Here is a 14,756-nt window from a genome sequence, read left to right as displayed (position 1 = left end):
TACTGTTGTTTGTACGGCCACCCGCAGTGTGACCTGTATGGCTGTTGAACAAGTATGCGTTGCATTCACTTAAGTATGTGTAAAAGCCGCATATAGCATGTGCTGTTTGTATGGAGGAAAAGCGGATGTGACAACAGGTTGTAGAGGACGCTAAAGGCAGTGCCTTTAAGGCACGCCACAATATTGTCCGGGTAGAAATCGGGAGAAATTCATTAAAATTACTGCTCTGGGACATTTTCGGGAGGGGCACTGAAATTCTGAAGTCTCCTGGGAAAATCTGGAGGGTCGGCAAGTATGTTTAATGTCACATAAAGAAGCATTTAAGTCTCACCTTAAAACTCATCTGTATACTCTAGCCTTTAAATAGACCTCCTTTTTAGACCAGTTGATCTGCCGCTTCTTTTCTTTCTCCTATGACCCCCCCCTCCCTTGTGCAGGGTGTCCGGTCCGATGACCATGGATGAAGTACTGGCTGTCCAGAGTCGAGACCCAGGATGGACCGCTCGTCGGGACCCAGGATGGACCGCTCGCCTGTATCGGTTGGGGACATCTCTACGCTGCTGATCCGCTTGAGATGGTTTCCTGTGGACGGGACTCTCGCTGCTGTCTTGGATCCGCCTGAACTGAACTCTCGCGGCTGTGTTGGAGCCACTATGGATTGAACTTTCACAGTATCATGTTAGACCCGCTTGCCTGTGTATCGGTTGGGGACATCTCTACGCTGCTGATCCGCCTCCGCTTGAGATGGTTTCCTGTGGACGGGACTCTCGCTGCTGTCTTGGATCCGCTTGAACTGAACTCTCGCGGCTGTGTTGGAGCCACTATGGATTGAACTTTCACAGTATCATGTTAGACCCGCTCGACATCCATTGCTTTCGGTCCCCTAGAGGGGGGGGGTTGCCCACATCTGAGGTCCTCTCCAAGGTTTCTCATAGTCAGCATTGTCACTGCGTCCCACTGGATGTGAATTCTCCCTGCCCACTGGGTGTGAGTTTTCCTTGCCCTTTTGTGGGTTCTTCCGAGGATGTTGTAGTCGTAATGATTTGTGCAGTCCTTTGAGACATTTGTGATTTGGGGCTATATAAATAAACATTGATTGATTGATTGATTGATAAAGCAAACGAGTGACCAATGACATGGGGCCCCTGCGTGACCTCTGGTAAAAAAACATCAGATTGCATCAGCCGACAAACATCCTCTGATTGCTTTGATGCTAAAATAGTCTACTTTATTTCAAATAATCATAAGGACGGTGAGAGTCGTACCAGAAGTGAGGATTCTTCCTTCCTCTCCTCTGGTATCTAAAGGATTAGCACCCTTCCCCCAACCAAGCAAAATGTAAATAAACACCACATGCTGCTAATTATACAAACACAAAACTGAATAGCAAATAACTGTATTTACCTGGCCGACAGTAATACTCCTTTTCCACTGCGGAGAACCTTGGTGCTGCAGTAGACTATTTTTCTTACTACGGGGAAAGGAAATGGCAGACGATTAATACCAACAAAGTTACATATTATTAGAAATGTTAGCTGCAAACGTGTGAGTGTGTTGCATGAAGACATCATTGAAAACAAGACATAACCGCTTCTCTTCTGCATTTGACAATGACAGAATGTATTCTTACACCAGTTTCTTATGCGCATTCACCCAACCCTTTTTTTTTTCAAATTCCAGACAAAGTTACCGCATTTTTCTGAGTATAAGTCGCTCTGGAATATAAGTCGCACCTGCCAAAAATGCATAATAAAGAAGGATTGATAAAGCTGACAGGTCTGCCGGCTTCCAGCGCCCCTTACAAAAAAGATGACATATAGGTAAACAAGGAGGGGAGAAAAAAAAATAGAAGATTAAAATAAAATAAAATAATCGGTCTTAGCCTGGGCCCTGGAGAGGGGGTGCAGACTGAGGCCAAGGCAAAAAAAACAACTCATAGCCATAGTACACATCCCTCTTCCATGTGTGTAAGAGGGAAACATCAAACATCAAATAACACAGAGGACATTAAAGACATTAAAGCAGCAGATACAACCAGACACTTCTACATACAGCTATGAATAAAAAGTAAAAGAAACATATCCACTGTGGTGGCCTCTGCGGTGTTCCACGCCATCGTCCGCTGGGGTGGAGGGAGCATGGCCAGAGACAGGAGCAGACCCAACAAAGCAACCAAGACAGCCGACTCCACTCTCGGCCAATGTCCAGTCCGCATGGATGAGCGATGACACCGCGAAGGAAAACAACATATATAAGTCGCACTGGAGTATAAGTCACATTTTTGGGGGGATATGTATTTGATGAAACCAAACACCAAGAATAGACATTTGAAAGGCAATTTAAAATAAATAAAGAATAGTGAACAACAGGTTGAATAAGTGTACGTTATATGAGGCATAAATAACCAACTGCTATGTTAACCTAACATATTATGGTAAGAGTCATTCAAATAACTATAACATATAGAACATGCTATACCTTTACCAAACAATCTGTCACTCCTAATCACTAAATCCCATGAAATTGTATACGTCTAGTCTCTTACGTGAATGAGCTAAATAATATTATTTGATATTTTACGGTAATGTGTTAATAATTTCACACATAAGTCGCTCCTGAGTATAAGTTGCACCCCTGGCCAAACTATGAAAAAAACTGCGTCTGATAGTCCGAAAAAAAGGGTATATGTTTTTGGTAACACTTTAGTATGGGGAACGTATTCTAAGTAACAAAGACTTAATTTACAGTTATTTGGTCAGGGTTAGGGTTCAAATAAGCCCATGCAGAATAAGGCATTAAAGACCTACTGAAAGCCACTACTAGCGACCACGCAGTCTGATAGTTTATATATCAATGATGAAATATTAAGATAGCCGTTCCTCGGACTTGTCTGGCCACAGAGGAGCCCGCTATCGCCTTCAAAGTCATTCTAAAGAGTTTCACCTAAAAGGCCTACTGAAAGCCACTACTAGCGACCACACAGTCTGATAGTTTATATATCAATGATGAAATATTAACATTGCAACACATGCCAATACGGCCGCTTTAGTTTACTAAATTACAATTTTATATTTCCCGCGGAGTTCCTTGTTGAAAACGTCGCGGAATGATGACGCGTGTTTGTGACGTTATTGGTTGGAGGCGACATATTAGCCCAGCACCACACACGGCTAAAAGTTGTCTCTTTTCATCGCATAATTACACAGTATTTTGGAAATCTGTGATGCTGAATCTTTTGCAATTTGTTCAATTAATAATGGAGACTTATTACCACAATTTTCTCACCGAAACCTGCCAGTTGACATGTGGTAGAGAACCATGTTCGCTTGACCGCTCTGTTCCATAGTAAAGCTTCACCTTCGGGAATGTAAACAAGGAAACACCGGCTGTGTTTGTGTTGCTAAAGGCAGCCGCAATACACCGCTTTCCACCTACATCTTTCTTCTTTGACGTCTCTATTATTATTTGAACAAATTGCAAAAGATTCAGCAACACAGGTATCCAGAAACTTCGCGCGAAATTTAAAATCGCAATTTATTAAACTAAAGCGGCCGTATTGTCATGTGTTGCAATGTTAATATTTCATCATTGATATATAAACTATCAGACTGCGTGGTCGCTAGTAGTGGCTTTCAGTAGGCCTTTAATGAAGTGATCAGCTGTTTCAGCCTCTTGTTATCAATTATGCCCTGATGCAGCACACCATGCACACCCACACGTCTGGAGCGAACATTTTTAACAATATGCAACTTTTTTGGCAATAATCATCCGTCATGTTTCCTTCTTTTGCAGTAAATAGAAATTTAGGAGTGATTTAGACATCATTTAAATTGCAAGTCATGTCATTCATTATGATTGTGGACAATAGGCAAAATTCCTAAAAATTTCTCCTTTAAGATTTGGATTTATATTTAACATTTTGATGTACATTGAACAGGTATTTTCAAGATTTAAGATTCAATATTGAGATTTTAACATTTACAAGTGGTAGAAAATGGATGGATTTAATTATTAGATTTACATCTAAAATTAAATGTACCATTTAGAGTCTACATTTAATTGAAACTTAAATGTGAGAAAAAAAATTTTTAGATGTGAGAAATGCATCTGCTGGAAAAGCAGATACATTCAGCACTGAGATGGGCTCCAGCACCCCCGGCGATCCCGAAAGGGACAAGCGGTAGAAAATGGATGGTTGGACCCCATAGACCGGTGGTTCTCAAATGGGGGTACTTGAAGGTGAGATTTTTTTTTAAATATTGTAAAAATAGAAACAATTCAAAAATCCTCTATAAATATATGTATTGAATAATACTTCAACAAAATTTCAATGTAAGTTCATAAACTGTGAAAAAAATACAACAATGCAATATTCAGTGTTGACAGCTAGATATTTTGTGGACAAGGTCCGGCACCAAAGGGAATAGGCGGTAGAAATGGATGGATAACCCATAAATATTCATTTTAAAGGTTTATTTTTTTGTAAAGAAATGTTCAGAATTACGTTGATGAATCCAGATGGATCTCTATTACAATCCCCAAAGAGGGCACTTTAAGTTGATGATTACTTCTATGTGTAGAAATCTTTATTTATAAATGGAATCACTTTTTATGTTTCATCAAGTTTTTAGTTATTTTTATATATTTTTTCCAAATAGTTGAAGAAAGACCACTACAAATGAGCAATATTTTGCACTGTTTTACAATTTAATAAATCAGAAACTGATGACATAGTGCTGTTTTTTACTTTTATCTCTTTTTTTCTACCAAAAATGCTTTGCTCTGATTAGGGGGTACTTGAATTAAAAAAAATGTTCACAGGGGGTACATCACTGAAAAAAGGTTGAGAACCACGGTGTCGTAATATAATTTGGATGCTTTATATTGCCACCTAGCGGATGAGACTGTCATTGGAATGTCCGGAAATAGTCGACTGGTTCCGAAGGTCGGCGAAGCGTTGGTTACTTAGCAACCCGCGTGTTTCGGGCAACCCGCTCTCATGGGTAAAAACGTCTCGTAACTTTTAAAACTCACGGAGTTCATTAACAGTTACATTTTTGTATGTGAAGATGATGATGAGCAACATGGAATTGTTGTCGGAAGAATTTTCGAAAGCAAAACTGCAGAGACGTCGAGACATCGAGGAAAAAAGACGAGCGAGGATTTTCGCTGATAAAGTTCGCACAATTGGGGTAAGTTAGTAGGAAGATGTTGCATTATTTGGTGATGCGATTTTTGACTCTTTTTGTAGGTTGACAAGGAGTTCCTCGACAGGCAGGTTGCTGAGAAGATAGCGAGGAAAAAGGCAGAAAAGAAACAAGACGACGCCGATGGTGAACAAAACATGTTTTTTTCCAATGTGGTAGAATCGAGAGTAATACTTTTATTTTGAAGCGCACTCTGCACTAAAACGGAAGTCACTGTATGTGCTGTGCCGTGTGATAAATATGCACGGCGTAATAGGTCCTTAAGTTTAATTATGTTGTAAAGATTGTTTATTCATGACTTTATTGAGTGCCCACACACGACAGTTCCAGTTAAATACAGGTTGGAAAAAAAAAGGTAATTAAATTGAAAAATGTAAGGGTTTTTGGGGTTGATTTTGTTTTGTTTTTTAGTACAATTTGTCCATCCATCCATTTAAGTTATTAAAGTACCAATGATTGTGACACAAAGTGTGGTGAAATTTGTCCTCTGCATTCGACCCATCCCCTTGATCACCCCCCCTGGGAGGTGAGGGGAGCAGTGGGCAGCAGCGGTGGCCGCGCCCGGGAATCATTTATGGTGATTTAACCCCCAATTCCAACCCTTAATGCTGAGTGCCAAGCAGGGAGGTAACGGGTCCCATTTTTATAGTCTTTGGTATGACTCGGCCGGGGTTTGAACTCACAACCTACCGATCTCAGGGCGGACACTCTTAACCACTGAGATAGGCGCTGGTGCCTATCTCAGCTACAATCGGGCGGAAGGCGGGGTACACCCTGGACAAGTCAACACCTCATTGCAGGGCCAACACAGATAGACAGACAACATTCACACACTAGGGCCAATTTAGTGTTGCCAATCAACCTATCCCCAGGTGCATGTTTTTGACGGTGGGAGGAAGCCCGAGAACCCGGAGGGAACCCACGCAGCCACGGGGAGAACATGCAAACTCCACACAGAACGATCCCGAGCCCGGGATTGAACTCAGAACTACCCAGGACCTTTGTATTGTGAGGCACATGCACTAACCCCTGTGTCACCATGCTGCCTCACCTTTTTACAAATGTTAATAAATACTACTGCTAATTAATAAACTGCATTACTGACAACATTTATAGCAGGGGTTTCTCAACCCGCGGCTCCGGAGCCGCATGCGGCTCTTTGGCAACTCTGATGCGGCTCAGTTGCACAATCGCCGACCCCCCAGATTGTTGTGGGGAGATTCCGGAATTCAATGCCTTGATTGATTGATTGATACTTTTATTAGTAGATTGCACAGTACAGTACATATTCCGTACAATTGACCACTAAATGGTAACACCCCAATAAGTTTTTCAACTTGTTTAAGTCGGGGTCCACGTTAATCAATTCATGGTACAAATATATACTATCAACATAATACAGTCATCACACAAGTTAATCATCATAGTATGTACATTGAATTATTTACATTATTTACAATCCGGGGGGTGGGATGAAGAGCTTTGGTTGATATCAGTACTTCAGTCATCAACAATTGCATCAACAGAGAAATGTGGACATTGAAACAGTGTAGGTCTTATTTAGTAGGATATGTACAGCCAGCAGAGAACATAGTGAGTTCACATAGCATAAGAACAAGTATATACATTAGAAGTACATTTGAGTTGTTTATAATCCGGGGAGCTGGGATGTGAATGGAGGAGGGTATTAGTAAAGTGTTGAAGTTGCCTGGAGGTGTTGTTTTAGAGCGGTTTTGAAGGAATATAGAGATGCACTTACTTTTATACCTGTTGGGAGTGCATTCCACATTGATGTGGCATAGAAAGAGAATGAGTTAAGACCTTTGTTAGATCGGAATCTGGGTTTAACGTGGTTTGTGGAGCTCCCCCCGGTGTTGTGGTTATGGCGGTCATTTACGTTAAGGAAGTAGTTTGACATGTACTTTGGTATCAAGGAGGTGTAGCGGATTTTATAGACCAGGCTCAGTGCAAGTTGATTTACTCTGTCCTCCACCCTGAGCCAGTCCACTTTGGAGAAGTGGGTTGGATTGAGGTGTGATCTGGGGTGGAGGTCTAAAAGTAACCGGACTAGCTTATTCTGGGATGTTTGGAGTCTAGATTTGAGGGTTTTGGAGGTGCTGGGGTACCAGGAGGTGCAAGCGTAATCGAAGAAGGGTTGAATGAGAGTTCCCGCTAGAATCCTCAAGGTGCTTTTGTTGACCAGAGAGGAGATTCTGTAGAGGAATCTCGTTCTTTGGTTGACCTTTTTGATCACCTTGGTTGCCATTTTATCACAGGAAAGATTAGCCTCTAGAATGGAACCTAGGTAGGTGATCTCATCCTTCCTGGTGATAACATGGTCATCCACTTTTATAGTGAAGTCACTGACCTTCTTAAGTTTGATATGGGACCCAAATAGGATGGATTCCGTTTTACCTAAGTGTATGGATAGCTTGTTGTCAGCGAGCCAGGTGCAAATATTAAGGAGTTCAGCACTGAGGATTTGTTCCACCTGTGACTTGTCCTTGCCGGATACCAGCAGGGCCGAGTCATCCGCAAACAGGAACAATTCACAGTGTCATGCTGATGGCATGTCATTCACATATATTAGGAACAGTAAAGGTCCTAGTATACTGCCTTGGGGGACTCCACAGCTTACATCACCCGGAGTCAACGTTCTCCAACTTTCACTCTGATTACAAAATAAAGGGCGTGCCGTGATATTACTCTTAACGTCCTCTTGAACGTCATCGCACCCGCCATTTACGGAATGTTATTTGCGTGCCGACCGGACACATGCATTTCGCAGCTTCTATCGGCACATGTATGAGATTGCAAGGCATACTGGGTGACACAGAGTACACTGATGGTTGTGATATAAACAACTTTAACACTCCTAATAATATGCGCCACATTTTGAACCCACACAAAAGAAGAATGACAAACACATTTCGGGAGAAAATCCTCACAGTAACACATCATAAACGCAACACAACAAATACCCAGAATCCTTTGCATCCATGACAATTCCTGACTATGTTATATACCCCGCGAGCACCAAACTCCCCCCTCCCTGCATGGTTGAGGTGTTAAAGTTGTTTATATCACAACCGTCAGTGTACTCTGTGTCACCCATGAATTGATTAAAGTGGACCCCGACTTAAACAAGTTGAACAACTTATTGGGGGTGTTACCATTTAGTGGTCAATTGTACAGAATATGTACTGAACTGTGCAATCTACTAATAAAAGTATCAATCAATCAATCAATCAATCAAACCCAGTATGCCTTCCAGTCGTGTGCGTGCATCCGCGGAAGCTTCTCACAACATGTTGCTGGACCGGCAAGCAGTTTGTACAAGTTGTAGAAGGTGTTTAAGGCAATGACTTCATAGCATGCACTTATTCTGCTCATCTGGGTGACCACCATCAGATGTTGGCGAGAATAGATGCAGCTCCCATTGTCTTCCTCATTTTGTGAAACGGGTCGAAATGGCTCTTTGTGTGGTGAAGGTTGCCGACCCCTGATTTATATAGGTAGACATTTAAAAGTCTAAATGGTCAGATGTAGTTTTGTTCAGTAATTACTACACTTTATATGCTAGCTATTTGACCTATATGACCTACTCAGTGGCCTAGTGGTTAGAGCAGGGGCGCTCACACTTTTTCTGCAGGCGAGCTACTTTTCAATTGACCAAGTCGAGGAGATCTACCTCATTTATATATATCATTTATATTTATTTATTTATGAAAGAGACATTTTTGTTAACAAGTTAATGGTGTTTAATGATAATACAAGCATGTTTAACACACATAGATTCCTTTCTTTCATGAAGACAAGAATATAAGTTGGTGTATTACCTGATTCTGATGACTTGCATTGATTGGAATCAGACAGTGGTGCTGATAACGTCCACATTTTCAAATGGAGGAGAAAAAAAAGTCCACCTTTCTGTCCAATACCACATGAAAGTGGTTGGATTTGGCATCTCATTTGTCCAACTTGCATACTCCTTTTTAAACACTTTGTTATGAGAGTAGCATATGTGTGTGGCCCTTTAATGTCTGGCAGCAGGTGAGTGACGTCAGTGAGTGTGTGGGCGAGCGAGGAGAGGGAGCGGTCGCTGAGGGCGGGGGAGAAATACATCGGCATCAATTAGCTTGTGCACGCTAGCTTTCTGAGACTCTTATTTTGTTAGCACAGGCAGGATGAAGCAGGTCTTTTATGGTGAAGACAGGAACTGTGCAGTCGCTCTTTAGAGTTTTGACAGTAGGTACGGAGTCTCTAGAAATAAAATGTGTTTCTCTGCGTCCGCCCTGTTAGTGATTTTTTTCTTAAATATGAGCTCGCAGCAGCCAGCGTCATCTCACAAGATCCTCGGGTGCCGAGAATGTCAAACAACTGACGAAAGTGAAGTCTTGGTATGATTGATGATTGCTCATTTTTATGTACATTTTTTAATGCCTGGCTTGAGATCGACTGACACACCCTCCGAGATCGACCAGTCGATCGCGATCGACGTAATGGGCACCCCTGGGTTAGAGTGTCCGCCCTGAGATCGGTAGGTCGAGAGTTCAAACCCCGGCCGAGTCATACCAAAGACTATAAAAATGGAACCCGTTACATCCCTGCTTGGCACTCAGCATTAAGGGTTGGAATTGGGGGTTAAACTTTTGGGTTTTTTTTGGGGGGGGGGGGGTTGGACTTCTGGATCTGCCTCCCGGGAGCCTTTTGGCCATGGAGACCAGCTGCTGGGTGTCTGCCACACCGGAGTCAGTTTGGAGGGACTGGAGGAGGTGCGGATGAGGGGACAGGGCTGCGGAGCTAGCACTGAGCGCTGGGAATGAGAGGCTTCGCGGTGTCATCGCTCATCCATGCGGACTGGACACTGGCCGAGAGTGGAGTCAGCTGTCTTGGTTGCTTTGTTGGGTCTGCTCCTGTCTCCATGCTCCCTCCACCCCAGCGGACGATGGTGTGGAACACCACAGAGGCCACCACAGTGGATATGTTTCTTTTACTTTTTATTCATAGCTGTATGTAGAAGTGTCTGGTTGTATCTGCTGCTTTAATGTCTTTAATGTCCTTTGTGTTCTTTGATGTTTGATGTTTCCCTCTTACACACATGTAAGAGGGATGTGTACTATGGCTATGAGTTGTTTTTTTTGCCTTGGCCTCAGTCTGCACCCCCTCTCCAGGGCCCAGGCTAAAACCGATTATTTTATTGTATTTTAATCTTCTATTTTTTTTTCTCCCCCCCTTGTTTACCTGTATCTCATCTTTTTGTAAGGGGCGCTGGAAGCCGGCAGACCTGTCAGCAATCCTGTTCTGTCTCCCTGTAATGTTTGTTTGATTTTGAATGGGATTGTGCTGAAAATTGTAATTTTCCTGAAGGAACTCTCCTGACGGAATAAATAAAGTACTATCTAATATAATCTAATCACCAAAAATGATTTCCGGGCGCGGCACCGCTGCTGCTCACTCCTCCCCTCACCTCCCAGGGGGTGATCAAGGGTGATGGGTTTAATGCAGGGAATAATTTCGCCACACCTAGTGTGTGTGTGACAATTATTGGTACTTTAACTATTTTTCCTTTTGTATTTTTGTGAATGAGTGGCAAGAATGCAACTGATTGATTGTTTCAAAACGACACATTTCTCAAAATGGGCGATAAACAAGTCTAATCTAAATGTAAACAATCCGGATCTGGTGTTAGGAGTACAGCATCTGACTAACCAGCAGGCTGTGTCCCACATACAGATGCTGCCATGTTGCAGAGTATCAAACAAGCTGTCCTGCTGCATCACCAACAAGAAAAGGCCAAACGTGCCACGGAGAAGGAGGTGGTGGACTATCACCATCAGTACCAACAGGGTTTCGGCCCGGACGACTTGCATGTGGGGGAAGCACATCTGATGCTTCCTGCTCTCCTGGGTGAGGACCCTGACAGAAGCGGGCGAGTGCAGCGGCAGAGAGAGCAGCTGAAAGCGTGGCTTTACCAGCAGCGGGACGAACAAGCTGAGGAAAAGCAAAGACGGAAGATGGAGAGTAAGTTTTGTAACACTTTAACACAACACCTGAACTTACTCGAATGTGCTCAGAGTTGCAGGACGACCGACGTAGGATAGAGTTGGACAATGAAGCCCTCGAAGTGCAGAACCTTCAGTTCGAGAGGAGGAAAGCGGCAGCGTTCGCAACAAAAGAATGGAATAAGATGATGGTAAGTCTTCCCTCAAGAATACTTACATTAAAAAATAGTAATACAAATATATTAGGGCTGCGAATCTTTGGGTGTCCCACGATTCGATTCAATATTGATTCTTGGGGTCGCGATTCGATTATAAATAGATTTTTTCGATTCAACGCGATTCTTGATTCAAAAACGATATTTTTCCGATTCAAAAGGATTCTGTATTCATTCAATACAAAAGATTTCATCAGGATCTACCCATGTCTGCTGACATGCTAGCAGAGTAGTAGATTGTTTATCAATCAATCAATCAATGTTTATTTATATAGCCCCAAATCACAAACGTCTCAAAGGACTGCACAAATCATTACGACTACAACATCCTCGGAAGAACCCACAAAAGGGCAAGGAAAACTCACACCCAGTGGGCAGGGAGAATTCACATCCAGTGGGACGCCAGTGACAATGCTGACTATGAGAAACCTTGGAGAGGACCTCAGATGTGGGCAACACCCCCCTCTAGGGGACCGAAAGCAATGGATGTCGAGCGGGTCTAACATGATACTGTGAAAGTTCAATCCATAGTGGCTCCAACACAGCCGCGAGAGTTCAGTTCAAAGCGGATCCAAGACAGCAGCGAGAGTCCCGTCCACAGGAGACCATCTCAAGCGGAGGCGGATCAGCAGCGTAGAGATGTCCCCAACCGATACAGGCGAGCGGTCCATCCTGGGTCCCGACGAGCGGTCCATCCTGGGTCTCGACTCTGGACAGCCAGTACTTCATCCATGGTCATCGGACCGGACCCCCTCCACAAGGGAGAGGGGGACATAGGAGAAAGAAAAGAAGCGGCAGATCAACTGGTCTAAAAAGGAGGTCTATTTAAAGGCTAGAGTATACAGATGAGTTTCAAGGTGAGACTTAAATGCTTCTACTGAGGTAGCATCTCGAACTGTTACCGGGAGGGCACTCCAGAGTTTTAAAAAGCTTTTATAATTGTAAAGGACAATGTTTTATTAACTGATTGCAATAATGTAAATTTGTTTTAATTATTAAACGAACCAAAAATATGACTTATTTTATCTTTGTGAAAACATTGGACACAGTGTGTTGTCCAGCTTATGAGATGCCATGCAAGTGTAAGCCACTGTGACACTATTGTTCTTTTTTTTAATTTATATAAATGTCTAATGATAATGTCAATGAGGGATTTTTAATCACTGCTATGCTGAAATTATAACTAATATTGATACTGTTGTTGATAATATTCATTTTTGTTTCACTACTTTTGGTTTGTTCTGTGTGGTGTTTGTGTCTCCTCTCAATTGCTCTGTTTATTGCAGTTCTGAGTGTTGCTGGGTCAGGTTTGGTTTTGGAATTGGATTGCATTGTTATGGTATTGTTGTGTAGTGGTTTGTTGGATTGATTTAAAAAAATAAATAAATAAATAAAAAATAGATTTTTTTAAAAATGAGAATAGATTCTGAATCACACAACGTAAACGATTCGATTCGTATTCCAATCGATTTTTTTCCCCACACCCCTAATAACAACACTAAATGAAAGTGCACTTTTTGTACAGAATGCCATTACGGTGGTTTAAAACTAATAAAAGTGCACTTTTGTGCATGATGTCACACAAGATATTTCAATAACTGTGCTGCTGATCCGCCTCCGCTTGGGATGTTTTCCTGCTAGCTCCGCTGTGAACGGGACTCTCGCTGCTGTGTTGGATCCGCTTTGGACTGGACTCTTGCGACTGTGTTGGATCCATTATGGATTGAACTTTCACAGTATCATGTTAGACCCGCTCGACATCCATTGCTTTCCTCCTCTCCAAGGTTCTCATAGTCATCATTGTCACCGACGTCCCACTGGGTGTGAGTTTTCCTTGCCCTTATGTGGGCCTACCGAGGATGTCGTAGTGGTTTGTGCAGCCCTTTGAGACACTAGTGATTTAGGGCTATATAAGTAAACATTGATTGATTGATTGATTGATTGATATAAAAATGAGCTGCATATTAGGTAATCAAACAGTGTTGCAGGGTCAGGTTTGGTTTTGGAATTGCTGTGTATTATTTAGTTGGATTTAAAAAATAATAAATAAATTGATTTAAAAAAAAAAAAATTGATTTTTAAAAAAATGAGAATAGATTCTGAATCGCACAACGTGAGAATCGCGATTCAAATTCGAATCGATTTTTTCCCACACCCCTAATATATATACAGTACAGGCACACCTCATTCACAACACAACTGATGACCTCAACCCCATTGATAAAGTAATACATTCCACTGATAATGCACAGCATTTCACGTAACTACCTCTTAAAGGTCATCGAGAGAATGCCAAGAGTGTGCAAAGCAGTAATCAGAGCAAAGGGTGGCTATTGTGAGGAAACAAGAATATAAAACAGAACGCTCTACCTTGTACATGGTTGTTGTTTGGATGACACAGAGAGAAGAAGACCATGGTCAGGAAAGTGACAAGGACATGGAATACAAGGTCGGCATGATGGGAGCCCCTGGTCTTTGTCCCAGCAGCGACAGGAAGCCGCCTCCTGAGAGTTCGGAGAAAATCACTGAATTCCAGCAGCATCAAATCGAAGCAAAAAGGGTAATAAATGACACCGGTGTATCAGAAATATTGTTAATTTCATACATTTTAAAAGACAATTGACTTACCGATAGAGAGCGGAATTGGAGAAGAAGAAAGAAGAGTTGCGACACGATGGCGTCCGGCTGGACACGGCTCGTAGTGCTGAGCTCATGGAAAGGCAGCAGGCCCGATCCAGGAAGCAGCAACGACGACATGTGGATGTCACCAACCAACATCTGGCTGCATCACAGAAGCACAGGTAACACACACTTGCATACATGCACACAAACACACACAGTGCGGGTATTATCTTATCCTTTCTACTTGGTGTTTAGGGAAGTGGGCATCAAAAGAGGACACATCGATGAAAGCTTCTTCTCCAAATTCAACACCAGCAGCCGCTAATTCACAAGTCAACAAGTTGGGTACGAGTCAGTCGGATTTGTTCCACGATATAATGCAAGTGTGCGAGTTGCTTGCTGTCGTCGTGCGGGTTCAGTGGACCACCCAGGAAGGACATGCTTTTGAGCAGGTTTGACTTCTTTATTTTGGAATAAAGCTTGGCTGCAGTTTCGGATCGCTTTTCAGCTCCTTCCTCCACTGCTCGTTCCCGGTCTGCTTTTCAGCTGCCGTCCTCGTCTGCTTCTAATTCACAAGTCAAGAAGTTGGGTACACGTCAGTCAGATTTGTTCCACAATAAAATGCAAGGCTGCAATTTTTTTCCTGTCGTCATGCGGGTTCAGTGGACCACCCAGGAAGGACATGCTTCTGATCAGGTTTGACTTCT

At 42.6% G+C, this 14,756-nt stretch overlaps 1 protein-coding gene across 1 annotated transcript; it reads left to right on the top strand.

Annotated features, from left to right (window-relative positions):
- The first annotated feature begins 4,920 nt into the window (after positions 1-4,920).
- ribc2 (RIB43A domain with coiled-coils 2) lies at positions 4,921-14,546 on the top strand. Its single transcript, XM_061916661.1, has 8 exons — positions 4,921-5,003; positions 5,070-5,192; positions 5,252-5,333; positions 10,944-11,231; positions 11,285-11,440; positions 13,788-13,987; positions 14,062-14,228; positions 14,305-14,546. The coding sequence occupies exons 2-8, from the start codon at positions 5,070-5,072 to the stop codon at positions 14,372-14,374; spliced, it is 1,086 nt and encodes a 361-aa protein (XP_061772645.1). The 5' UTR covers positions 4,921-5,003; the 3' UTR covers positions 14,375-14,546.
- The last annotated feature ends 210 nt before the right edge of the window (positions 14,547-14,756 follow it).

This window comes from Nerophis ophidion, linkage group LG12 (assembly GCF_033978795.1).
Source record: "Nerophis ophidion isolate RoL-2023_Sa linkage group LG12, RoL_Noph_v1.0, whole genome shotgun sequence".
Classification (NCBI taxonomy): domain Eukaryota; kingdom Metazoa; phylum Chordata; class Actinopteri; order Syngnathiformes; family Syngnathidae; genus Nerophis; species Nerophis ophidion.
Note: the sequence above shows the minus strand (reverse complement) of the source record. Positions and strands in the feature narration are given on the sequence as shown.

Coding starts and splice junctions, on each gene's coding strand:
- ribc2 (XM_061916661.1), top strand. CDS start 5,070: ATGATGATGAGCAACATGGAATTGTTGTCGGAAGAATTTTCGAAAGCA. Junction 5,334..10,943: donor GAAACAAGACGACGCCGATG/GTGAACAAAACA, acceptor TCCCACATACAG/ATGCTGCCATGTTGCAGAGT. Junction 11,232..11,284: donor GCAAAGACGGAAGATGGAGA/GTAAGTTTTGTA, acceptor GAATGTGCTCAG/AGTTGCAGGACGACCGACGT.